The sequence below is a fragment of the Rhinolophus sinicus genome, chromosome X (genome assembly GCF_036562045.2).
Source record: "Rhinolophus sinicus isolate RSC01 chromosome X, ASM3656204v1, whole genome shotgun sequence".
In the NCBI taxonomy this organism is placed as follows: Eukaryota; Metazoa; Chordata; class Mammalia; order Chiroptera; family Rhinolophidae; genus Rhinolophus; species Rhinolophus sinicus.
The window spans coordinates 42,704,194-42,731,641 of NC_133768.1; the positions used below are offsets into that span (position 1 = coordinate 42,704,194).

Genomic DNA, 27,448 nt, shown 5'->3' on the forward strand with positions numbered 1-27,448 from the left:
TGTACATTTTAATGATGTTAATTCTTCCTATTATTATGGCATTTGTTCTGGAGGCATGTGAAAAGAAAGTGTATCGTGCTTTTGTTGTGTGTTCTGTGAGTTGATTAAATCCTATTCGTTCATGATGTTCTTAAGCTCTACATTCTTGTTGATTTTCTGGTCTAGTTGTTCTACCCATTATTGAGAGGGGAGTTGAGGTCTATAATTGTAATTCTGGATTTGTCTATTTGTCACTTAAGTTCTATCAGGTGTTGCATCACATATTTTGCAGCTTTGTTGTTTGGTGATAGACATTTAAGATTGCTATGTCTTTTTATGGTCAAGTAATATTCCATTGTGTATATATGTACCACTTCTTTATCCAGTTGTCTATTGATGGGCACTTAGGTTGCTTCCAAATCTTGGCTATTGTAAATAGTGCTGCAGTGAACACAGGGGTGCATATATCTGTTTGAATTAGTGTAAGAATGAAATCTTACCATTTGCGACAACATGGATGGACCTAGAGGATATTATGCTGAGTGAAATAAGTCACACTGAGAAAGACAAATACCATATGATCTCACTTTTATGTGGAATCTACAGAACAAAATAAACCAACAAAGCAGAAAGAGACTCATAGGTACAGAGAACCAACTGATGATTGCCAGAGGGCTGGATGAAAAAAAATGAAGGGATTAACAAGTACAAATTGGTAGTTACAAAATAGTAACAGGAATGTAAAGTACAGCATAGAGAATATAGTCAATAATATTGCAACAACTATGTATAGTGCCAGGTTGGTACTAATCGTGGGGGGGGGGGATCATTGCATAAATTATATAAATGCCTAACCACTGTGCTGTACACCTGAAACTAATATAAAATAATATTGAATGTCAATTGTAACTGAGAAAAATAAATTTTAAAAGAAAGATTGCTATCTTTTTTGATGGACTGACCCTTTTACTATTATGTAATGCCCCTCTCTGACCCTGGCAATTTTCTTTGTTCTGAAGCCTACTTTATGTGGTATTAATATAGCCATTCCTGCTTTCTTTAGATTAATGTTTTCATGGTATGTTATTCGCCATCCTTTTACTTTCAAAGTACCTATATCATTTGTATTTGAAGTGAATTTTTGTAGACAGCATATAGCTGGGTCAGGTTTTTTATCCAGTCTGTAATCTCTGTATTTTAATTGATGTAGTTAAATCACTTATTGATTAACATGTTAGGGCTTAAGTCTGTCATTTTATTTTTTTGTTCTGTTTTTTGTAGCTCTACATTCTTATTCTTCCCTTCCTATGAGTTACTTGAACCTATTTTAGACTTCTGTTTTATTTTACCTATAGTGTTTTTGAGTGTATCTCGCTGTATACCTTTTTCAGTGTATTTTCTAGATATTACATTATACAGAAGTGCCAAAAAATGTATACATTTTATAAAGGAAAAAAAACTATTAAAATTGTAATACTCAATATAGACCAATAACAAAAGATGAACACAAGTCACGTGTATACATGTTTTTGGCACCCCCGGTATGCGAGTATACATAACTTATCAAAATCTACTGGTGTTGACATTTTACCAGTTCAAGTGAAGTGTAGAAATCTGATCGCTGTTATATCCCTATATCCACCTCCATTTATAACTGTCTTAAATATTTTCTCTACAGACATTGAGAACCACATTGAACACTGTTATAGTTTTTGCTTCAACTGTAAAACATAATTTAGAAAACTCAAGAGATGAAGGAAAGTCTGTAATATTTATCCGTACTTTTGTTCTTTCCATTGTTTTTTCTTTCTTCCTGATGTTTGAAGATTCCTTCTTTTATCATTTCCTTTCTGGGTAGAGGACTACATTTAGCCATTCCTTTAGGGTACGTATGCTTGTGAAAAATTATCCTAGTTTTCCTTTATCTGATAATGTCTTTATTTCCCCTTCATTCCTGGAGGATATTTTTGTTTGATATAGAATTGAGTTGACAGTTCTTTTCTTTTGCCCCTTAAAATGTTGTGCTACTTCCTTCTGGTCTCCATGGCTTCTGATGAGAAATTAGCTGTTATTCATATTATTTTTCTCCTGTAGGTGAAACATTGTTTCTCCTTGGCTGTTTTCTATTATTATTATTACGTTTCAGGTATACAAAAGAACATAATGACTAGACATTTACACCCCTCACAAAGTGATAACCCCACCAAGTCTACTACCCATCTGACATTATACATAACTATTACAATGCCATTGACTATATTCCCTGTGCTGTACTTTATATCTCGTGAACACACACACACACACACACACCCCCCACACACAGAGCTTTAATTATAGTTGACATTTAATATTATTTTATGTTAGTTTCAGGTGTATGGTGCAGTGGTTAGGCATTTATATAATCTATAAAGTGATCCTCCCAGTAAGTCCAGACCCATCTGACACCCTACAATCTTTACAACATTATGGATTATATTTCCCATACTGTACTTCACATCCCCGTGACTATTTTGTGACTACCAATTTCTACTTCTTAACCCCTTCACCTTTCTCATCCATCCCCCAAATGCCTCCCCATTTAACAACCATCACTTTGTTCTCTGTATAGATGAGTCTGTTTCAGTTTTGTTTGCTCATTTATTCTGGTCTTTATATTCCACATATAAGTGAGATCATATAGTATTTGTCTTTTTCAGTCTGACTTATTTCACTTAGCATAATATTCGCTAGGTCCATCCATGTTGTTGCATCTCTCTGGCTGTTTTCAATAATTTTTATGTTTTAACTTTCAAATATTTGACCAGGATATGTCTTGACACGGATTTCTTTAGGGTTTATATATTTTATAATTTACTTAGCTTCTTGAATCTGTGGGCTTATGTTTTTTGCCAGATTTGGGGGTATTTCAGCCATTACTTCTTTGAACACTTTTACAGTCCCAATCCCTTTCTCCTGTACTTCTGGGACTCTGATGACACTATATCTTCTGTTCCACTGGTCCCTGTTCATTTTTTCAGTCTGTTTTCTGTTATTCAGATTGGATAACTTCTATTGTTCTGTCTCCAAGTCCACTGATTATTTCCTGTTATCTCCAATCTGCTGTTTAACCCATCTATTGAGTATTTTATTTGTTATTGTATTGCTTAGTTCTTAATTCCCATTTGTTCTTCTTTATGTCTTTTATTTCTTTACTATGACTTTCTGTTTTTAATTTGTATAAAGTATGCTCAGAATTGTTTGCCAAAGCAGTTTTATGATAGCTGACTTGAAATCCTTGCCAGGTAATTTAAACATCTGTGTCATCTTAATACTGGCATCTATTCACTGTCTTTTTTTGGTCAGTTTGAGATATCAGTTGGAAACATTTCTAGTTCTTGGTATGATCAGGGATTTCTCAACTGAAACATGGACATTTTGGGTATTAAAACTTGTGTCTTAGCAGGTCCTTTCTGACACCACTCTGGTGGTTGAAGGGGGACACCGTCTATAGTCAAGTGGGAGTAGAAGTCCTGGCTCCCCACTTGGCCTTGCCTCACACCTCCCCAGCAGGAACAGGTGGGGCACCCTGTTACAGTCTGGCAAGCATAGAAATCTAGACTCTTCATTCAGGCTTTGCTGGTTGGGGTGGGGTGGACCTCAGTTTTTCTGTGGCATTTAGCTGTAGAGTGGTTATTATCTCAAAATGTTCTGTGTTGCTAGGTTGTTCCTTTTAGGTCCTTTGGCTAGAGAAAGCAGGCTTTTGTTGGGGCTTCTATTGGTCTGGATCTGTTGGCATTTCTGGGCTTCCAGCTTGTCCCACACCCAGTCTGGGATATACGCATATGAGGCAAAAGAAAACCCAGGGAACTTACCACTGCATCGTTTCTTGGATTCCAAGGTCCTTGGTCAGTCTGTCTTCTTCTCTTCACCTTCTAGAGTGTCTAGTGCTTGTTTTATATATAATATCCCGGGCTTTTAGTTGTATTTAGCAGGAGGAATAGGGAAAAGTATATCTACTCCATCTTCCCAGAAGCAGAAATTTAGAGGGTTCTTTTGAACACACTAAATTGACCATGTCACTCTGCAGCTTAAAATATCTCAATGGCTCCAACTACCTACAGGATCAAATCCCAAAATAAAAACCTTACTGAGGAGAAGACACTGTGTAAGATACAGCTCTACATTCCCAAAGTCCAGCATGCTTCTTATAAATAGTAGTCACTCTGAACGCTTAATGATTAAAGAACTAGTGCTCAAGTTAATGCATTTTCCATATCAATATGTATCCTGGTGAATTATACATTTTCTCAAGGGCTGCTCCATAGCCAAAAGTATGATGTGCTTACACAGACATTTTTGCTCTGCATCAAGCTTTGAGAGATCTGTCAAAGAACTACACTTACCTTCCACAGGCAGCCGTCGTCGTATGGCCAGGCGTTCCATTTTCCGCTGTGTCTCTGCCAGACTGAAAAGGACTCCGTACACATATTGACGAGCTGACCGGAACAGGAGAGCAGCTGGAGGCAGCTCCATGTTACACTCATCCTCAATACATACGGGGATCTTAATCTCACCCTAATAAGAAAATGGTCCAGAGGAAAGGAGTAAATAAATTACCGGAAGTTTTGAAATTGAGCTGAGAATAACCAGTAATGAACTGGGGCCTCTGTAGCCTAACCATTAAATTTTCTACTTGTATTCAGACAGAGTTTCAGACTAAAAGAAGTTGTAACAAACCCAAGTGACCATAGCCAGGTTAAAAGCTATGTTCTGTTTTTAAAGTGTCTGCTATGACTGACTGTAGCTGACTAAATGGGAAAGTCTATCTTAGACATTTTGCTGGATTTGTATGATAAGAAAGGGTAGAAGGAAACAGCTCTGGAGAGATAGAGGATGAACCAAAGAAAAAGGGCATAGAGCCTCTTCTTAGATCATGTCCACCCCTAGACCAGAGTCCAAGCTGATGTATTATCTTCTTCGAAATCTCACAATTACACTTTTCTTGGGGGCCTCATTTACTGCACAGTCCCATCTCCTGCTGATCTCGCCTCACCTGAGACCTTTAATACAATAAAGGGCCCCAGCACAGTTGGTCTCCTTTTCTCTCCCTTCAGATACCAATGATCAGAATTTGTCCTGGCAACTTACAGTTCTAGGAAGTATGAAGGACACTATTAAGAGCAGGGAGGTAAGTGGGTGCTGATGTGCTTTCTCACCTTAGTGAGGACATGGTAGATATATGGGTACATAAGACCCCTTCGGTGTCGGTGTTCAGCAACTCGCAAGACTTCTGGAGCTACTGGAGGTAAGGGTGGAATGGTGATGTCCATGTGGTTCCTTGTAGACATAGACAGCAGAGATGGGATGTGGGGCTCACCATCCCCCAGGCTGGCATCTGAAACTCCAGTATCAATGGGCTGTACCCAGGACCCTCTGTCATCAGTTGGGTCCTCCCATACAGGTGGCTGCTGAAGTGTTTCTGTGATGTGACTAAAAAATGTAGAAACACAGCATAGAAAAGAGAAAGGAGGTGGATAAAGATATTTCAACTCAAGATGTCTATTCTGATCCCAAGGAATCTTACAAACCCTCTGGAAGTCAGAACTCTGGGTTAGCAATAGACCTGATACCTTTCCTCTCAGTGGTCATCACTACCTTCCTGGCTTTTCATCTGACACAAACCAATGCGATCAAAAGTTGTGAGGACTATCTTGAATCCTTTGCACCATGTAAGAGACAATCTTTAGAGTCTGCTTATGTTCTAAGAAAATAATTATAATTGAAACTGCAAACTTCAAAGCAGCCCTGTTTCCCAGGAATAATCTGCTTGGAGGAATAATCTAGAAACAAATGAGCTAATACAAAATCCTACTATTTTAATCCTTAGGACCCTGTCTTAGTTACTAAGCAATATAACTGCCTACTTAACTGTTCCAATACTTCAACTCTATAAATTCTTTTCATTTAAAAAAATTCAGTCAACCCCCCTCACAAATTGAGACATGACAGTCATGACACATAGCACACCCATAACAAGGCTTCCCTAACCAGCTGCTATGCTGCCTTTACTTGAGTGGCCTGTGTATCCAAAAATTAACATCTGTACAGGGTCAAAATGAGCATGAAATGGCCAAGCATAGAGAGAGTTTCCCTACTTTGCTTAAGAGCAAAGAGCCACAGAGAAAAGCTGGGAACACATACTTCCCCACACCCGTCTAGGTTACCAACAAGAGAATACAGATGCTTCAGAAGTCTGTTCCCTTGGGTGCCTATACAGATACTTACTGAGAGCTGGCTTCATTTGGCTCATCACCATCAGAGGAAGAAGAGTGGGAAGAGTCCGGTCCCAGAGGAGATGAAGCTTTGGAAGTCAGGTAATTGGGAAATTGGTGTGTAGAAGAGTCATAAGAGACAGCCCAATTGGCAAAGGGGCTGTTCTGTAGCATGGGGTCCTCAGAAAAAGCACGGGATTCCCCCAAAGCATGGGAGGAGAAGAGGAGAGAGGAGTTGGGTCCCATTGGGAATGATGGTGGATATTTCATTTTCTGGGGCACATGGTGAGAAAACTAAAGGACAAAACAGACAGAAAAGCTATTCAACATTTCACCAGACTCCAAGGTGGTTCCCTTAAAAATTGTGACATAGTGGATGCTGCCAGGAGCAGGGGTTATTGGGATATAAAGAACTTACTGAGAATAACAAGAAATAATCCTAATAGTATTGTATGGACAGAATCTTCCAGAGGCAGGACAATGGGCCAATCCATGTCTCCTAGTCCACTCTTGAACATTAGCTAACCTACCTTCTCAATGCCCTAGTGGTTACTGATTTGGATGTTTTCTTTATAGTCTGCCAGCGTCAAGTTGAGAACGTGACATAGGTATATAGAGCCTTTACATTCTGATAACACTGAATCACCCTATCTCCTAAACCCTAACACTAATGCTAACAAATGGTCTCAGGCTTCATAAAAGATACTTACCATTGGCTTTCCAGCAGAGATAGTGCCCATTTGATGCCGTGGAAGGGGAGGATTTCCAAGTCGATTATTACGAAAACCTGAAGCTAAGAGGAAGGGCTATAATTTAGTCAATCCTAATAATTCTACCATGTTACATTCTGCTAACTCCATTATCACATGAAAAATTATTCATAATAAATAAGTAACAATTTACTGAACAGCTACTATGCACCATGCCAGAAATGTTGCATCAATTATTTCATCTGATAACAACCCTATAAAGTAGGCTTCACAAGCCACATTTCATACAAATGTGACTTGTCAAGATCACACAGCTAGTAAACAACAGAGACGAAATTCAAACTCAGGCCTAACCCCACAGATAGGGCTATTTTACATATACCAGGCCACAATGGAGTTAGCACCAAAAGATGCCCAAACTAAGGAAATGGCATTAGATTCCATCTAAAATTTTGAGAAATCAGGGCCAGTCTCATGTCACCTCTCTTATTACATGGAAATCAAAAGGAAAATGTCTACCAAACAGGAATGACTTCTAGGAGGGTGCAATATGAACAAGTGATTCCACTCTGGCCCAAGATTCCCTGAGGGACGGACTCAGTTTCCCCTATGGACAGAGCAGCTCCAGGTCAGATGGAAGCCTTACCTAGAAAGGAGGAGGGACCCACTGGCAGCGAAGAAAGTTTGGTTGTGACTGAATAGTACTCAACTGCTTTCTTGAAGCGCTCTATTTTATCTTCTGTCCTGGACTGGATGTTGGAACATCAGATGTTCAGAAGAAGAAACAACACGAGAGTATCTTTTTCATGCAATTTATAATTTGAGTCAGAACAGTAGCAGAAATCAAATATTTAAAGAAACCCAAATGAGCAATTTTTCATGTTGCAGAAAAGATGAGACAGGGAGAAAGCACTGTAGACCATAAAATCTGCAAAGTTTTTAAAAATTAAGTTTAAAAATAAATAAAAGTCTACTCACATGTTGTGTTATTCTAAAACGGCCCCGTGATATTAGAAAAAAATACATAAGGATGGGGGAAAATTACATAGTACCACCACCCAAAGATATTTTGGTGTGTTTCCTTCCAGTATTTTTTAAAATAATTTTTTTCTTGAAGTATAGCTGGACTCTTTTAATACACATATTTTTATATAGTTGATACCTTATGTACAATTTTGTACCCTGCTTTTAGTATAAGACAATTTTGAATGGCTGTGGATTTTATCAATACAAACACATCATAAATTATGTAACTATTTCCCTAATACCTGACATTTAGGTTATTTCTCACATTTGGCTATTGTAAGTTATGCAGCAAAGAACATATGTGTACATATAAGTTTTTTCTGGATTTCTTATTATGTCCTTAGGAAAATGTCTGTCCCGAAAGTGAAATGACTGGTTCAAAAGGTATGAATATTAAAACCAAAAGCACTTACACAATATATAAAAACCACAATGTGACACCACTGTATATCCACCAGAATGGCTAAAATGAAAGATTATAAATATCAAGCACTGTCCAGGATACGGAGTAACTAGAACTCCAGTACATTGCTGGTAGGAATCTATGTCGGTTCAGTGTGGAAAACAGTCTGGCAGTTTCTTATAAGTTAACCATATATTTGCCACAGGGCACAGCAATCCTACTCCTAAGTATTTACCCAGGAGAAATGAGTACATTTGTCCACCAAAAGACATGAAGAATGCTAACAACAGCTTTACTCATAATAGCCCCAAACTGCAAATAACTCAAATGCATATCAACAAAAGAATGGATAAATTGTGGTCTGTTCATATAATAGAATACTATACAGTAATTTAAAAAAGAACCAAGTACTGATACATGCAACATACAGATAAATCTCAAAGACATACTGAGTGAAAGAAGACAGACACAAAAAAGTACATATAAAGTCCAAGTAGAAGCAAAACTAATCTATGTCAACAAGAGTAAAAATACTGTTTACCTCTGTGGGTTTGGGACTGATTAAGAAAGGGCTTTTCCTTATCAAGCCTTTTCTAATGTAATTTAAAAAATCCTCTTGGATATAATTTTATGAACTTCATAACATTTCATCAAGTGGAATATAAGATATTAAAGTCATTTCTAATTTCTCTTTATAAATAATACTCTGATAAACATATTTTTACATAAGTTTTTTGGGTTATTTCATAGGGCAAATTCTTATAAGTGGAATTACTAGGTCAAAGGATATGGTCATTTTCATAGACTCCTGGCACATGTCTCTTCCCAAAACAGATGTCTCAAGTTGATGAGATGTCTCTCATCATCAAGCATAAGAGTGCCCAATTTACCATATGGCCCCAGTGTTGACTACTTTCTACAAAAAAAACAAAAAATCTACTAACTATAACAAACATTTGTTTCTTATAGAACAATTAAAATACATAATCAAAAAAGGAAAACTTAAAATATTTATAATCTCATCTCTCACGGTTTGTAATTATTAATACCCCAGGATCTAGACAGCATTCCAGATCTCTTCATTTGCATGCATGCAGGCACACTAACACGGAAATCAAGACCTCCAGGGCCTCCAGCCTCACAAAGAAAGAAAATCACTCTGCTTTCTAAAAAAATTGGACTTCACACAATTGTTTGAAAAAAGGGTTCCATGTCTAAAGAATGTTTGCAAATTACTGACTTACATGGTTGAATAAAGTTCCATTGTATCAAGGTTCCATTATTTATGTATTTATTATTTCCTTATTATATTTAATATATATAATAATTGAAAACAAGCTCCTAAAAAATACAAGCTATACAGTGTTCCTTAATATCTCTGCCTCTGCACCCACTTCTTTCCCCAGAAGTGACAGCTATTATCAGTTTGGTATATGTCATGTCATAACTTTTGCTGTGTTTATATACACATACATATGTACACCAATATGGTTTTTTTCTCACACAAATGGAATATCATCACATTATTTTTTAACCTGCTTTCTGTACTTAATTAACAATATGTCTTGCGAGTATAGATCTATAGTGCAAAACCCTGAAATACTGAATTATGCATACTTCCTTCAATCTACCACTCTGTTCTGTGCTCTGACAGGCAAACATTTATTCTCCTTCAAGAGGCACTACTTCTATGAAACCTCTCTCCTGTGAAACCTTTATTGTATTTTTTCTTTGTTGTGATTATTTATTTGCTTCTGCCTTCCTATTTAACCTCAAGTTCTGTGAGGAAAAAGAATGGTTTATTCATATTTATACCCCAGTGTCTAGCATGGGGCCTTGCCTATAGAAGTTCAGGCAGTACTTGATATACGATTGCATTTACTAAAGTTCTACTCTTTTCTTTTATAGAGTCACAGATGCCACAGGTAGCATAGTAGAACCCCACACTTTGATACTATTACCTAGCAGTTTTTGCATGTCTGTTTAGAAAAGCTCTCCTCATAATTCTACAACTGTCAATAATAATGTTTATGAAAATTATACAACAACGACAAAAGGTTTAAGACATAATATTAAATGAAAAAAGCAGGTTAAAAATTTTTACACTGAGATGACTACCACATCAAAATACACATGTAAAAGGAGACAAAGAAACATTGTAAAGAAATTAGGGTGAAATTAGGATCAAAGTCTCTGTTTTTAATTTTTTGTTCTTTATTTTTCAATGAAAAAAGGGATCTTTGTTATTAAGACTAGTCATTGTCCAAGTTTTAAAATTCATGAAGCTACAAAGGGAAACAAAAGCTGTAACACTGAAAATATTCAACTCAGCACTTAAAACATTTTTCCTCCATCCACATACAATGGAGTATCATTCAGTCTTAAAAAAGAAGGAAATTCTGACACATGCTACAACATGGATGGACCCTAAGGACATTATGCTAAGTGAAATAAGCCAGTCACAAAATGACAAATACTGTATGATTCCATGAGGTACCTAAAGTAGTAAAAGTCATAGAGACAGAAAATGCAGTGGTAGTTGCCAGGGGCTTTGCCGGAGGGGGAACGGGAAATTCTCATTTAATGGGCATAGAATTTTAGTTTTACAAGATGGAAAAAGTTATGGAAATGGATGATGGTGGTGGTTGTACAACATTATGAATGTATTTAATACCACTGAACTGTACACTTAAAATGGTAATGATGGTAAATTTTATGTTATGTGTAAAAAAAAAATTGGAAGAAAAATTTACACTCCATCTCAACAGTATCCTCTACTTAACCACTAGCATTTCTCCCTACCCGACATGTCAAATTATTTCTTGTGGTTCAGTTTCTTCCTAATTGTTTGGTGCAAACAGCTGAAAGTACAATGCAAATCAACAAAGTGAATAAACAAGCAAATCTGCCATTTAAATTAGGATTCCCTAAAGTCAAGGAAAATAATGGAGGACTGTTCACATCATGCTAGGAGCCATTGATGAATAAGAATCTGGTACAGTATTAGTGTTCAAAACTGTGAAAGGATGCACGAGAGAATTATGAAAAATGATGGCAGGAAAGGCACCTGAAAAGAGAATGATTTGAGTATCAAAAGAATGTAAGCCCTTTGGGAAAATAAAGACCAAGTATACTTTTTATAAAAAACAATGCTCTTTATGATTGTGCTAGAACGTTAAACGTGAAGTAATGGATACAAGATGGTGCTGTCACAAAATTTTATCATGAAAACTTATGTACCCAACCAAACACTGGTATTTTATTCTTTATTCATTAAATAAAATATCTATAGAGAGGTTTCTGTCCTGGTTAAGATGGAGTACGAAAACTCCACCTTGTTCTCACTGAAGGTAGTCGTAAAAACCAAGAGCAGCTATCTGAGGACTCTGAAAAGTGAACAATAGCAGGACTGGGGAAGAACACCAGAATTCAAAGTACCACTAAACCAAGGGTGAGTTTAGCATTTCTTTTTCCTCCAGTGTTCACTGATGTGGACATAATGCAACCTGAATTCTGGAAGCGTCCATTGACGTGGATAGAGAAAGCTCCAGGAGAAACCTCAGTCTCGTTCTGGCTTGAAGAGTGGAAAAAGGGTCTCCAAAAACTCAAGAAAGTATACAGAAACACCCCGTTTTTCTTCCTTTTTCTTTTTTCTGTTGTTACGTGTGCAAGCCCAAAGCCAACCTGTGGTGGCAGCAGTGGCAATAGGGGAATGGCAGAAAACTAAATTGAATAATGGGAACCTTCCTCTCCCATCAGCAGTAGTCTCAATAGGTGGAGTGAGCCTTTGATGCTTTTTCTCTTTCTGTCCTCCTGCTACTTGGCTCCAGACACTGAAAAAGGGTGTTCCAAGCAACTGGGAGGTATTGAAGAGATTGCAGACAAGCAGCAGCACATGTATGGATCTGACACTAAACAGCAGACCACAGACTCTGAGAACTGAAGAGATAAACCGCAGCCCACGTCCCAGACTGGCCACTGAGTGGCATGTACACAGGACCGATCCAAATAAGTTTGCAAAGGCTTTGAAAATTGTGCTGACATTGAAACCAAAGCCCACAGATTGATGATGAGAACTTATGGTCTCCACCTAATTGGGTCAATTGCCTCTTAAAACAAAACTATCAACATTCCCCATTATATTGAAAGAAGACCAAGAATCTCATAATGTAATGCTCCAAATGTGCAAGATCCAATCAAAAATTATTTGGCCTTGGACAGAACCAGGAAAATCTTAACTTGAATGGAAGAACTGAATAATAGATGCCAATGCTGAGATGACACACATGTTGGAATTATCTGACGACTTTAAAGCAGCTTTGTAAAAATATAAGGGGAACACCTTTCAAACAAATAGAAAGATGGAAAGTCTCAGCAAAGAAAGACAATATATAAAGAAGAACCAAATGGAAATTTCAGAACTTAAAAATATAATAATCAAAATTTAAATACAGAGAGAATAATTTAAAAAAAAACACACACAAAAAAAACACAGTGCCTCAAGGATGTATGGGATAATACAGAAAAGTATAACATTGGTGCCATTGTAGTTATGGAAGGAAAGGAGAATGTGGAACAGAAAATTTATTTGAAGAAATAATAGCTGAAAACATCTCAAATTTAGTGAAAGACAAACAGAAATTCAAGCTCAGCAAACTCTAAAGAGGATAAATTCAAAGAAATACATGCCAGACACATCACAGGCAAATTTGATCAAAGAATTAAAGAAGAAATAACACCAATTCAACATAATCTCTTCCCAAAAATAGAAGAGGAAAGAACACTTGCCAACTCATTTTATTAGTCCAGCATATCAAAACCAGACCAAACGGCATAAAAAAGTACAGACCAATATACCTCATGAAAATAAATGCAAAAATACTCAATAAAATACTAGTAATGCAGCAATATTAAAAAGGAATATACCATGACTATATCTTGGGAATGTAAGGATGGTTCAATATTCAAAAATCAATGGACTAAGAAGAAAAACTACATGATCCCATCAATAGATGCAGAAAGTGCATTTGACAAAATACATCCATTCATGATAAAAAAGCTCAGCAAACTAGGAATAAACTTTCTCAACCTAATAACATGCAGCTACAAAACCTATAGCTAATATCGTTCTTAATGCTAAATGAATGCTTTCCCCGAAGATCAGGAACAAGACAAGGATATCCTCCCTCCGTACTCCTATTCGACACTGCTTGGAAATCCTAGATAGTGCAGTTAAAAAGGCATACAGACAGGAAAAGAAATAAAACTGTCCCTATTTACAGACAACATAATCACTTACACTCAAAAATCAATCATATTTTTATATACTAGCAATGAACAATTAGAAATTGAGATGAACAAAAGTATATCCTTTTCAATAGGTACTCAAATATTAAATACTTAAGTATAAATATAAAAAGAAATAGATATAGGAATTGTATGCTAAAAACTATAAAATACTGATAAAAGAAATCAGACAACCTGAATAAATGGAGAGGCACAATGTTTTCCGGGATTTGAAGATTCACCAAATTCATATACATACACATAGAAACACACACACACACACACACACACACACACACACACACACACCCCCGGGGATACCAAAAAATTTATACAAGTGGACATTTTGGTCAACGTTACTCAAGCAGTAGTTTGCTGTAATCAGAAGTGTCTGGACACTGATGGTAACCACTTTCAGCACCTTTTGTAATTGCAGAAGTCAAACGTGACTTGTATTCATTCATCTTTTGTTATTGGTATATATTGAGTATTACAATTGTAATACAGTTTTCTTTTCTTAAAATGTGTATACTTTTTTCGGCGTACACACACACACACACACACACACACACACAACCAAAGAGGTTTAATTAATGTTTGAACAGGACTATGCCCTATGCCTAAGCATTCTCAGAACTCTTTGCATATGCCAATTTTTTCTTTTTTTTAATTAAATTTATTGGGGTGACACTGGTTAGTAAAATTACACAGATTTCAAGTGTACATTTGTATAATACATCATCTATATATTGCATTGTATGTTCACCACCCAGAGTCAGTTCTCCTTCCATCACCATATATTTGATCCCATTTTCCCTCTTCTACCACCTTCCCACCCCCATTACCCTCTGGTAACCACTAACTGTTGTCTGTATCTACGAGTTTTTGTTTGTTTGTTTGTCTTGTTTCTTTGTTGCTCTCACTTTTATATTCCACATCTGAGTGAAGTCATATGGTTCTTGACTTTTTCTGTCTGACTTATTTTGCTTAGTATAATTATCTCAAGATCCATCTGTATATTGAAAGGAATCCTGATTATAATACCAGCAGCATTTTTTTGTATAGACAAGATTATTCTAAAATTTATATGGAAAGGCAAAGAAACTAGAATAGACAAAATAATTTTGAAAAAGCATTAAACTGGAGTAACCACATCTGAAACTGAAAAAAAAAAAAAGGAGGAATCACTACCCAATTTTAAGACTTACCATAAAGCTACAGTATTCAAGACAATGAGCTATTTGCAAAGAAATAGACACATAGGTCAACTGAACAGAAGAGTCCAGAAACAGATCCACACAAATGTGGACAATTGATTTTTGATCAAGGCAATTCAATGGAGAAAGCACAGTCTTTTCTACAAAGTGTGTTGAAACAATCGAACATCCATATGCAAAAACAAAACAAAATACTCCAGACTTTATACAAAATTAAACTCAAAACAGATAATTTGACTTAAATGTAAAACTATACCATTTTTAGAAGAAAACGGGAGAATTTGTCATGCCTTCAGTTAGGCAAAGAGTTCTTAGACATGACACCAAAAGCAAGATCCATAAAAGATAAAAACTGATAAAAGTTTGAAACTTTTGCTTTGCAAAAGACACTGTTAAAAGAATGTAAAGACAAACTACAGACTGGGTGAAAATATTTGCAAATCAGATATCTGACAAAGGACTTGTATGCAGAACATATACAGAACTCTCAAAACTCAACAGTAAGTAAACAAATAACCCCATTAAAAAATGGGTTAAAGACTGCTAACAAACAGACCACATTCTTCAAAGAGGATATATGGATGGCAAATAAGCACAAGAAAAAATGTTCATCATTAGTCATTTGAGAAATAAAAATTAAAATTATGATGAGCTACCACCATACACCTATTAGAATGGCTATAAAAAATACTGACAATAATAAGTGCTGATGAGAAATGGAACAGCCACTGTACAAAAAGGTTTGGTAGGGTCTCATAAAGTTAAAGTTATACATATACTTACCATATGACCCAGAAATCCCACTCCTAGGTATTTATATTAGGGAAATGAAAATTTATTTTCATACAAAAACCTGTACACAAATGTTTACAGCAGCTGTATTCAAACCACCAAAAATTGGAAACAACCCAAATATCCTCTAGGGATGAATGGATAAACAAACGAAGGTATATCCACACAATACTATTTGGAAATAAAAACAAATTGATAGATGAAATATGTAACAACTTAGACGAATTTTAAAGGCATTATGTTGAATGAAAAATGCCATTCTCAAAAGATTACATACTGTATGACTGTAGTCACATGCTCTTCTCTAAAAGATACAACTACACTGAAAGAATAGACTGGTAGTTGCCAGGAGATAGTGGTAAGTTTGGGTGTGATTGCAAAGACACAGCCCAAGATTTGGGGGTGGTTCAACTGTTCTGATCCTGAATGTGATGGTGGTTACATAAATCTAATTAAAGCTGTTAAAAATTCACAGATCTGTACACACACATATATAAAAGTCAGTCTTACTGTATGTTAATTCCAAAAATAAAACTGGAAAGCCCAGAGTACAAAATTAAATCAAATTGTTAAAAATAAAACTAACATTAACTTTTAGTTTTATAAGACAAATCCCAATCAAGCCCTTTTTTCACTATTAACAATAAAATATTGATTCTTGTTTTATGTGGATCTACTTTAAGTGACTTTTTCATTACCCATTACCCTCCACCAAGCAAGACATCCTTTATATTAAAATATACATTGAAACAATAAAGAGTAGAAGGACATATGCTAGAGTGATAATACAGCAAGTTGTTTCTGGGTAATGAGATTTATGTGGTATTTTTTCTTTATTTTCTAATTTTCCAGAATGAGCTTGCATAACTTTTGATAAACATCAGTGGAAAAACGGTAAAGAACGCTTTCAATCCAGGCCCTTTTAATGTTTTCTCAAAGAAACCCTAGAGCTCCAGCCTGTAAAAATGGAGGCGACAAGCAGCTAGGAGAGAAGGCAGGCAGCACCTAAAGGATCAGATGTGCCGATGGTACTGGTGAACGTAAGAAAACTAGCAACTCTTAGGGGAGGCTAGCTCACCTGAGACTGTTTGAAAACATCCTTCCCAACCACATCCAGGTTAGAGGGGTCTTTGATGGAACTAACATACTCAGAAACAGCCTTGATCACCACATCACAGGGAGGAAGAACCAGCTGATGAGCTCGGACCTAGAAGGGTAAGATAAAACAAAGAACACTGACTTCACATGAGTCACTAAGGAAAAGGGTGAGGTTGGAGTGAGATTCAGAATTCAAATTCAGCAAATCCACTGAAAGACAGGTAAAATCTTTTCTATAAAAAGTTTTCCCCCTAATTCTCAATACAGAATACTTTGATGAGATTGAAAAGTATAAAAGATAAAATCCTATCATCCATAATCTTACTACCACAGAGATAACCAATGTTTTATGACACCGCCATAATTAATCAGTTTTCTTTCATGATACATTTTGGCTGCTTCCAATTTTTCGCTATTAAAGGTAATGTTGAAATATGTGGACCATGTTTGGATCCTGATTTGAACTAACCACAAAAAGGCCTTTTTGAGATAATCAGGAAACTCCATAAATGGACTGTATATTAAGATGATAAAAAGAAATTATCAACTTTGTTAGGCGTAATAATGGCATTGTGCTTATATATGAAAATGCCAATACGCTTTAGAGATGCCTATCGAAGAATATGGAAGTGAAATGACTTGAGGTATGGAATTTATTTTAAAATACATTAGCAGCAGCAACAAAAAAAGCCCCAACAATTGTGGCCACATCTTGATAACTGCTGGAGCTGGAAGATGTTACAATGGTAGCTCACTATATTATCATATTATTTTCTCTACTTTTGTGATGCTTGAACATTTTTAATATAAAGGTTTTTTTTAAATTTTTTACTGGGGAAGGGGAAAGGACTTTATTGGGGAACAGTGTGTACTTCCAGGACTTTTTTCCAAGTCAAGTTATTGTCCTTTCAGTCTTAGTTGTGTAGGGCGCAGCTCAGCTCCAGGTCCAGTTGCCGTTCCTAGTTGCAGAGGGCACAGCCCACCATCCCTTGTGGGATTCGAACTGGCAACCTTGTGGTTGAGAGGATGTGTTCCAACCAACTGAGCCATCCGGGAGCTCAGCAGCAGCTCAGCTCAAGGTACCATGTTCAATTTTAGTTGCAGGGGCACTGCCCACCATCCCTTGCGGGACTCGAGGAGTTGAACTGGCAACCTTGTGGTTGAGAGCCCACTGGCCCATGTGGGAATCGAACCGGCAGCCTTCAGAGTTAGGAGCATGGAGCTCCAACCTCCTGAGCCACCGGGCTGGCCCTAAAGGTTTTTTTAATGCTGTGATAAAATATAGGTATGATTTGTCATCCATTTCCCAGTTTTTTAATTACAAGCTTCCTAAAACAGCAGTAATTACTGAGTCAAAGGGTATAAACTTCTTAAAGTCTTTTTATATAAACTGTTTAGGCAAAAACCTGTACCATTCATTCCTTCAAAAATATTTACTGCCTACTGTGTGCTAGGCACTGTCCTAGGCACCAGGGATACAGCTGTGAACAAGATAAACAAAGATCCCTGCGCTCATGGGCACTTACATTCTAGTGTAGGTGTGATTAGATGGGGTGAATGGAATCAAACAAACAGAATAAATAAGTAAAATGTATAGTGTGCTTGATGTACATAAGTGGTATGGAGAAAATCTAAGCAGAGAAGGGGCTAAGAAATGTGTTTGTGTGTGTGTGTGTGTGTGTGTGTGTGTGAGAGAGAGAGAGAGAGAGAGAGAGAGAGAGAGAGAGAACGTGCACACATGAGCAGATAATTTTATTAATAAATAGGGTGGTCAGGACAGGCTTCACTGAGAAAATGACATTTGAGAAAACCTATAGGAGTGAGGAAATAGCTGTGTGGGAGGAAAAAGCCTTCCAAGTAGAAAGAATGGTAAGTACAAAGGTTCAAAAAGCAAAAGAAAGGGAAGATGAGCTCACAGCTGTAATGGGCCAGACAGTATAGGGCTTTGCAGGCCAGGGTAAAGACTGGGTGAGTGATATGAAGAGCCACTGGAGAATTTCAAAGAGAGAAGTGACATGATCTGAGTTGGTTTTTAAAAAGATCACTCTGGCTGCTGTATTGAGAATAAATTTGGAGGGAGGGGTTGACAGAAAAGAGAGCAAGCAGAAGACCAACAATTAGTAAGCTGTTATAATAATCCAGGCAAGAAAGAATGATGACGTGACCAGGGTAGTAGCAGGGAAAACTGGTGGTATTTGATCACAGGGGAAATGTGGGACATGAGAAAGAGAGAGAGAAGTCAAGGATGACTCCAAGGTTTGTAGCCTGAGCAACTGGAAGGATGACGTTGCCATTACTGAAAATGGGGAAGGCTATATGGGAGGAACAGATATAGGGAAAAGATCAGGAGTTTCCATTTGGACATATTTCTTTGAAGTGTTTAGTAGGTCATTAGATATTAGAATCTGGAGTGCAAGGAGGAAGGCAAAGCTGGAGACATATATTTAGGAGTCATCACTGGATAGATGGTGTTTAAAGTCATGAGACTAGATGTGATCAATTACCAAGGCAGTGTCTGTAGATAGAAAAGAGAAAGGACTAAGGACAGAACTATGGGACATTCCAAAGTTAAGAAGCAGGGAAGACAAGGAAGCAGCAAAGGAGACGGAAGCAGTAGCCACTGAATGAAATAGGAAGGAAACCAAAAGATAGTGTCCTTACAGTCATGTGAGGAACATGTTCTATAGAAGAGAGAGTGAACCGGGTCATATGCTGCTGATTGGTCAAGTAAGATGAAAACTGAGAGCTGGCCACTGGATTTACTAACATCAAGGTCATTGGTGACTTTGTCAAGAGCAATTTCAGCAAAGCACATTGAAGAGAGAACAGGGAAAAGGGAGAGTAAATGGCTGAAGTATAGACAACTCTCTAGAAGAGTTTGACACAAGGGAAGAAGAAATATGGAGCAGTAGTTTGGGTGGAGGGAGTGTGGTTGAAAGCAGGTTTTTGTTTTATTTTTTGGGTGCATGTTTATATATCTGATGGGAAAGAGCCAATGAAGAGAGGGAAACTGAAGATGCAGGAGAAAGAGGGGAGAACTGCTGAAGTGATGCCCATCGGTTAGCTAGAGGGGAGGGGATCTGAGGGAAGGGGGTGGTGTTAGATAGGATCATGGACAGGTCCTCCACAGTTAACAGGAGGCAGGCAGAGCATCTGGGCGCACAGATGCATGCAGGACAGATGACAGGGTGGGAGTGGTGGAAGCTCTCTTCCCACTGCTTCAATTTTCTCAGTGAAATAGTAAGCCAGGTCATGAGCTGAGAGTGAGAGAGGAGGAGGGAGTATTAGAGGCTTGAGGAGAGAGCAAAAGGTATGAAATAGTTGTCTGGGAGAATAAAAGAACTAGGGATATAAATACATTCACCAATTTACACTACTACCATAGCCTTGATAGAAATGGGTAGATTAATTTTTCAGTATTTACTAAACTGTTAGGTTAAGAGAAATCACACTGCTCAATTAATTTGTATGTCTGATCACCAACCAGTGAAGTATAGCATTTAGTCACACTATTGGCAACTGTACTTCTTCTTTTGTGAATTGTCTGGTACTGTCCTTTACTCATCAGTTCATTTATTGGGGTATTTGTATTTTTCTTCATAGGTTTGTACAAATCCTTTAAATATTAAGGGTGTAAGATAGAAAGTACATATTGGTCTCTGCCTCCAGTTCCTGGCACAGAGCTTCTAAAACCCTTGCAATATCCTAAGTGGCATGATCACTAGGAACGTGTTTTGTTCTATTGAGGTGACTCTGGGTGGGCTCCTGGAGGGTTCCTGGATGAGACCTGGTTACTGGCAAGACCAAGCTATGATTAAAAGCTTGGAACTTTTAGCCCCACTCCCATTCTCTTGAGAAGGGAAAAGGACTGAAAATGAAATTAATGATCAATCATGCCTACGTGATGAAGCCTCCATAAAATTCCAAAAGTATGGGGTTCAGTGAGTTTCCAGGTTAGCGAACACATCCACACTAGGGGATAAAGCACCCCCACTCCATGGGGACAGAAGCTCCTGCGCTTGGGACCCTCCCAGACCTCACTCTATGTATCTCTTCATCTGGTTATTCTTCCTGTATTTTATCACATCCTTTAATAAATTGGAAAATGTAAGTAAGTGTTTTCCTGAGTTCTGTGAACTGCTCTAGCAAATTAATCAAACCCAAGGAGGGTGGTCATCGGAACCGCTGACCTATAGCAGGTTGGTCTGAAGCACTGGTGATAACCTGGGCTTGCAACTGGTGTCTGAAGTTGGGGGGAGGGAACAGTTTTGTGGGACTGAGCCCTTAACCCATGAAATCTGATGACATCTCCAGGTAAACAATATCAAAACTGAGGTGAACCGTGGGGGTGGGGACCCATATATTTAGCGACCAGAAGTATCAGAAGTGATGCATTCTGTGTGAGTGTGGTAGCAGGGTGAAAGTAAAAGAGATATACAGGAAAGAAAGACAGAGGAGGGAAGAACTGGAGGTGGAAAACTGAGTTTTCTTTTTATTAAAAGGGTGTTGATCATAATTAAAAATTTTGTTAAGTATTTTGGAATATTTTAAACCTAATGAAAGATAATTATTCTATCAAAACTCCAATCAAAACCTGATGTCACGGATGTATATGCAGGAAATGGGCACATTACCTTCAGTGATGCAAGGGGATGTTCTGGTCCCAAGAGGCTCCAATGAAAAGCAGCCAGGTCCTCATCTGGGAGAATGTGGTTACCTATAAAGTACATTTGTCATTTACTGACTGTGCACATGTTTTTAGACCCTCCATGCCATGAAAGGGCTTCTGGGAGAGAAAATGATCAAATAATTCACATCAATCTATATTCTTAATATAATGACAAGTAGCTATGTGTTGATTACCTGTGTATCACATGCATTATACATATCATCTTTATGATAACCATGTATGGTATTATTCTCCCCATTTTACAGATAAGGAAACTGAGGTTTGGACAAATCTGGTGACTTGGCCTAAGGGGGCATGGTTATTAAGTGCCCACACCAGAATAAGCAGCTCAAGACTGTCTGACTCCAAAGCATATGCTATTTGCTATCAGCTAGTCATGCTGCCTTTTATAATAGCAGCTACAACTGCCTGACTAATAAGTGCTGGGCATTTCATGTATCTCATTTCATTTGATCTTATCAATAACACCATGAGGTACTATCATTCCATTTCACAGAGGAGGAAACTGAATCCAGAAAGGTGTAACTTCAGTGATTTGCCAAAGGCCTAATTCCAAAACTTTGCTGACTCTGTGAGATTATCCAAACTCAACCCCTTCGGGATTACAAACAGAGTTCATACCTGAGATAAGATACTAACCTTCATCCTGTCAATACTTGGAAAACCAACTCAAAACATAATCAACAGTCTGTAATTTACTCTGAAATATGTCTTTAAAAGACAGACGGATAGATAGCTAGAATGGATAAAGCAAGTATAATAAAATGTTAATGGCAGAAAACAGGTGGTAGATACAGGATTTTCACTATAAAATTATTTTAATTTTGCTGTACATTTAGAAATTTTCATTATAAAATGTTAGCATAACAGAAGCAAAAAGAAAAACATAACAATTTGTGTTCATGATCCAAATTTAGACACTGGGGAAGAAATGTGAATGTTCTGAGTGGGAAACCAAAACTGTCTAGGGCTAGGAAAACATTTGGCCTAAGATAGTACTCTGCAAAAAATAGTTATAGAATGTTACAAAAGAATTTAATAAGAATCAAAATAATGTTCTGGAATATCCTGTATTAATTCATAAGACAAACATGCTGAGTTTCTACTAAAGCCCAGAAGCACAGTGTTGGCACGCGGACTTTCAGAAGATAAATCCAGTAACTATAGACTAAATTGCTCTGGTCTTCATCTCTTATTATAGGAAGGGGAAACTTTACTAATCACTGGAGTCTGTTCTTGGGACTACCTACCTAGCAGTGCAGCAAATATGGGAAAATTCATCCGCTTCAGGCCCAGCTGCTTGGCCACCTCCTGCATCAGGAACTGGTTGGTAGTGAGGTTCTTTCCATTCCAGCTCAGCTTCAGAGCATGGGAACTGTAGTAAAAGGGAATATTGTAGAGAGCATACTCGGAGTCATGGGCAAGAAGGCCATGGAAGCCATTTTCCCTCAAAAAAGCCACCACTTCCAAATGGTGGTCTTCAAGGCTCTGAAAGACCTAGGAGGGAAGAAGAGAAGAACAGGTCATGCAACAGAAGCTGACTTGTATTTGGTTAGAAGTCAGGAAGTTTAGTAACTGAACTTTGCAGTTTGTTAAAACTTAAGATTATATGAGGCTAAACAGAATACTCTTTTTTTTTAAATTTATTGGAGTGACAATTGTTAGTAAAATTACATAGATTTCAGGTGTACAATTCTGTATTACATCATCTATAAATCCCATTGTGTGTTCTCTTAAAAAAAAAAAAGCCTCTTCTATAAACACAGGCAGCATTAACCACATGTTCATTCAAATGCCCAGAGGTTTTTGACTCCTTTCATGAAATTGAGGCCTGAGGCTCTTCAAAAGAATACTGAAATGAACATGGTATATGAATTTTTATTTGAAACAATGACAGAAGAGACATTCGTTAGATAATAGAGCTGTTAGTTATTGCTCAGCACCTCCACCCACTGTGCATACTTTACATACATTATCTCAACTTCAGAACCATGGCCAATGTAGATATGGATGAAAAAACTTACACAGGGACATAGACAGAAAGGTTAAACAACAGATAGCTAAAATCTGAATCTAAGTCCATCTAACTCTTTTATAAACAAATCCTTTCTTTCTTTCTTGGAAGCACCTTAGACGGCAAGACACCCAAATAGGTCACTTCCAATATATGGGGTCAGAAACTTCACCCCATTTTAGAAATGGGAAAACTAAGGCTCCAAGAGGTTGGCTGCCCCCAAAGTTACATGAGTGACTGTAGACAGGATTCAAACCCAGGTTGATCTGCCTGCAGAATGCACACTTTCCATTGTACCAGGCTTCTTCCTGGAGAGCACGGTGTTTTATGTAACAGAGGCAGACATTAAGTGCCCTTTCTGAGTATGCCTCTGTTGCTGCACTAGAGCATACTGAGTACTGGTTCCACCACACTAAGTACCTTGATGGCAGAAAATTTACTTATCTCTGTGTTCCTGGCTCCCACATAAGACCTAGAACATAGTATAACGAATAGTAATGGCTAACCGATACTGAATGTGCACTATGTGCTAAGCAATGTTCCAAGTACTTTACATGTATTAACTCATTTAATACTCAACGCAATCTTACGAGGCCATAACTATTATTCTTATACCCATTTTACATTATTATCCCTAAAGTCACAACGCTAGAAAAAGCAAGCCTGGATTTGGGCTCAAGAGCCCGTAGATCGTGACAATTTTGTCGAACTAAACTGACCTATTTTTTCATTTAAGCTGTAAAAAAATGGTAGTTTTCTGGTATGACAGGAGTTTCAATGCATTAAGCTTTTGCTAGGCTATGGAACGAAACTCTAGTTACAGTATAGTTATGTCACGCATTAAGTCACATAAGGAGAGGGACACTGGTAAGCAGAGAGCAAAGCAAGGTCTGTGTTTGGTTTCCAAAAATCCTTCCTTGCACTGCAACATACTTACTCCTAAATTATGATTAATTCGAGATGGGTCAGGGTAGTACAGTTTTATGCTGCCACCTGGTGATAGTTTCTTCCAGCATACCTTTCATACAAGTCACTGAGAATTCATCTACCTTCATCAGGCATAGTGCTAAGTATGGTATGTTCTCTCTCATCACCACAACCTAACCATGCAAGCATTGTAAGTCCCATTTTACAGATGAGAAAACTGAGGCTTAGAGAACTGAGGGGCCATGCTCAGGAACACAGAGCTGGGAAACAGAAAGCTGGGTCAGACTGACACCACAACCCATGCTTTTTCTACTACAACAGCTTACCTTTAGCTGGTCTAAAGGTGATTATGCCACCATCCAAGTAATTTGAACTCCAGAAAGCCAAAGACTAGCCTAGTGATTTTTAACCAGTCTAGTGGCTCTTACAACACTAGGAATGTAAACCACAATCACTTGGAGCCCATTTTTCGAAATATACAAACCTGTGCCTCACCTCAGATCGGTTGATGACAATTAACTCCAGATCAAGGCAAAGAAAAAGCCTTCTAGCCACACTGCCTCTTAGAACAGCTGTGTGCTTGGCTCCATTTCACACGACTACCACCACCTATAAGCAGAATAACTTCAGTTCCTGGCCCAAACTGATCCAGTTTAGTTGTCAACCTTGTCATTTTCTACGAGACTAAAATGATTTAGGCAAAATTAAACAACAAACAACATACCCAAACAACTGATCAGAAAAAAGTACACATGAGCTTTAAAGAAAGTAAGAGCTGAGATTCTGAACAACTATCTGCAGCTTTTAACTGCTGCCTCACTTTTTAGTCCAACAAATATGAACTAAGGGCCTACAAAGTACCAGGATGCAGACCAGCACAGAGTGCCATGGGAACTCAAGTAAAAGCATCTAACCAGTCAGTGGGGTAATACGCTCTAGAGGAAGTGACACCTATTTATAAAACTTAGGCGATGGGCAGCCGGATGGCTCAGTTGGTTAGAGCGCGTGCTCTTAACAAGGTTGCCGGTTTGACTCGCGCATAGGATGGTGGGCTGCACCCCTCACAACTAGACTGAAAACAGCGACTGGACTTGGAGCTGAGTTGCGCCCTCTACAACTAAGATTGAAAGACAACTCGACTCAGAGCTGATGGGTCCTGGTAAAAACACACTGTTCCCCAACAAAGTCCTGGAAATACACACTGTTCCCCTTCACCAATAAAATCTTAAAACAAACAAACTTAAAAAAACCTCGGGAAAACAGCTCCCTGAGAGAAGCTTAATATCTCCCTTCCAATCACAAGTAGTCTAAAGCAGTGTCTTTTAAACTGTGCTTTCCAAACCAAGATTTGACTAGATGGAGAATTGGACCAAATAAGCAGACAAGTCAGGTGCTCCTACTTTCTCTTCAATCCGAACTCATATTCTCCATTTTATCTATTTTATAGTTTGGCTCTTTCAGAAATATTTTATTGAAGAATATTTGCTATTAAAAACAATTAAGAGCCATCCATGTTGTCTCAAATGGCAGTACTTCCACCTTTGTTTATTTTTTTAAATTAATCCTGCAATGGGGGCGGCCAGATAGCTCAGTTGGTTAGAGCGTGAGCTCTGAACAATAGGGTTGCCAGTTCGATTCCCACATGGGCCAGTGAGCTGTGCTCTCCACAACTAGATTGAAGACAATGAGCTGCCGCTGAGCTTCCAGAGGGGCCAAATGGCTCAGTTGGTTAGAGCGCAAGCTCTCAACTTGTTGTTGGTTCAATTCCCACATGGGATGGTGGACTGTGACCCCTACAACTAAAGATTGAAAACGGCAACTGGATTTGAAGCTGAGCTGCATCCTCCACAACTAGATTGAAAGACAATGACTTAGAGCTGGTGGGCCCTGGAGAAACACACTGCTCCCCAATATTCCCCCCCAAAATATTTTTTTTTAAATTAGGAATAGAATTACCACATGACTCAGCAATCCCTCTTCTGGGAATCTACCCCCCAAAATCTGAAAACATTCATCTGTAAAGATATATGAGGTATGATCAAAAAAAATATGGTGACTTCTTAAACTAAAAAAAAATTACAGTAAAAGACACATTGCCATTAATCCCCCTCAAACTATTCCCCCTCACTTCGAACACACTTATCCCATCGTTCTTGCCCCCTTCTGAAGCAGTTCTGGAAGTCCTGTGTCGTGTCTTTACGAGCATTTAAGTAACAACATGCACAGAAAACAGCCTTAAAAATTGGCAAACGGTTTCATCCTCCTTCATGACAACTCTGTGTCACACCTCACTTCTGGTATAGCAATTTCTGTCAAATAAAAACATTACAGTGCATCCTCATCCACCTTATTCACCAGATCTGGCACCGTGTGAATCCTGGCTTTTTCCCAAAGTCAAAATGACCATGAGAGGTAAAAGTTTTGAATCGATTCAGGACATCGAGGCAGCCATGACAGTGCAACTAGAGACACTCATGAAGGAGGACTTCCAGAACTGCTTCAGAAAGTGGCCAAGAACAATGGGATCAGAGTGTTCAAAGCGAGGGGGAGTATTTTGAGGGGGGAATTAAGGACAATGTGTCTTACTGTAATAAAATTTTTAAAATTTAAACATTCACTGTGGGTTGTTTTTTTTTATCATACTTTGTATGTACCCCTGTGTTCATTGCAGCATTATTCACGCTGGCCAAGACATGGAAACTAAAGTGTCCTTTGATAGATGATTGCATAAAGATGATGTGGCACATATACACACTGGAATATTACTCAGCCATAAGAAAAGATGAAATACTGCTATTTGCGACAATATGGATGGATCCTGAGATTATCATGCTAAGCGAAATAAGTCAGACAGAAAAAATCGTGAACCGTATCACTTCACTCACATATGGGATATAAAACTGAAAGCAACAAATGAATAAGACAAACAAAAACTCATAGACACAGAAAAACTCATAGACACAGACAACAGTTTAGTGGTTACCAAAGGGTAAGTGGGGAGGGGCGATAGCAGAAGAGGATAAAGTGGATTAAATATATGGTGATGGAAGAACTG

The 27,448-nt window shown here is 37.9% G+C and overlaps 1 protein-coding gene across 3 annotated transcripts in view; it reads right to left on the reverse strand.

Annotated features, from left to right (window-relative positions):
- The window catches only part of FAM120C (family with sequence similarity 120 member C), an 81,925-nt gene that overhangs the window by 39,065 nt on the left and 15,412 nt on the right, over positions 1-27,448 (reverse strand). For 2 of the 3 annotated variants that reach the window (XM_019710841.2, XM_019710842.2), the window contains exons 2-9: positions 22,703-22,949; positions 21,397-21,479; positions 16,743-16,871; positions 7,587-7,689; positions 6,941-7,023; positions 6,244-6,524; positions 5,175-5,448; positions 4,362-4,533 (exon numbers count right to left, since the gene is read on the reverse strand). In XM_019710841.2, coding sequence (XP_019566400.2) covers positions 4,362-4,533; positions 5,175-5,448; positions 6,244-6,524; positions 6,941-7,023; positions 7,587-7,689; positions 16,743-16,871; positions 21,397-21,479; positions 22,703-22,949 — 1,372 coding nt within the window. Of the gene's footprint in view, positions 1-4,361; positions 4,534-5,174; positions 5,449-6,243; positions 6,525-6,940; positions 7,024-7,586; positions 7,690-9,115; positions 9,286-16,742; positions 16,872-21,396; positions 21,480-22,702; positions 22,950-27,448 lie in introns of those variants that run through there. The other variant, XM_074324230.1, reaches the window with a different exon arrangement.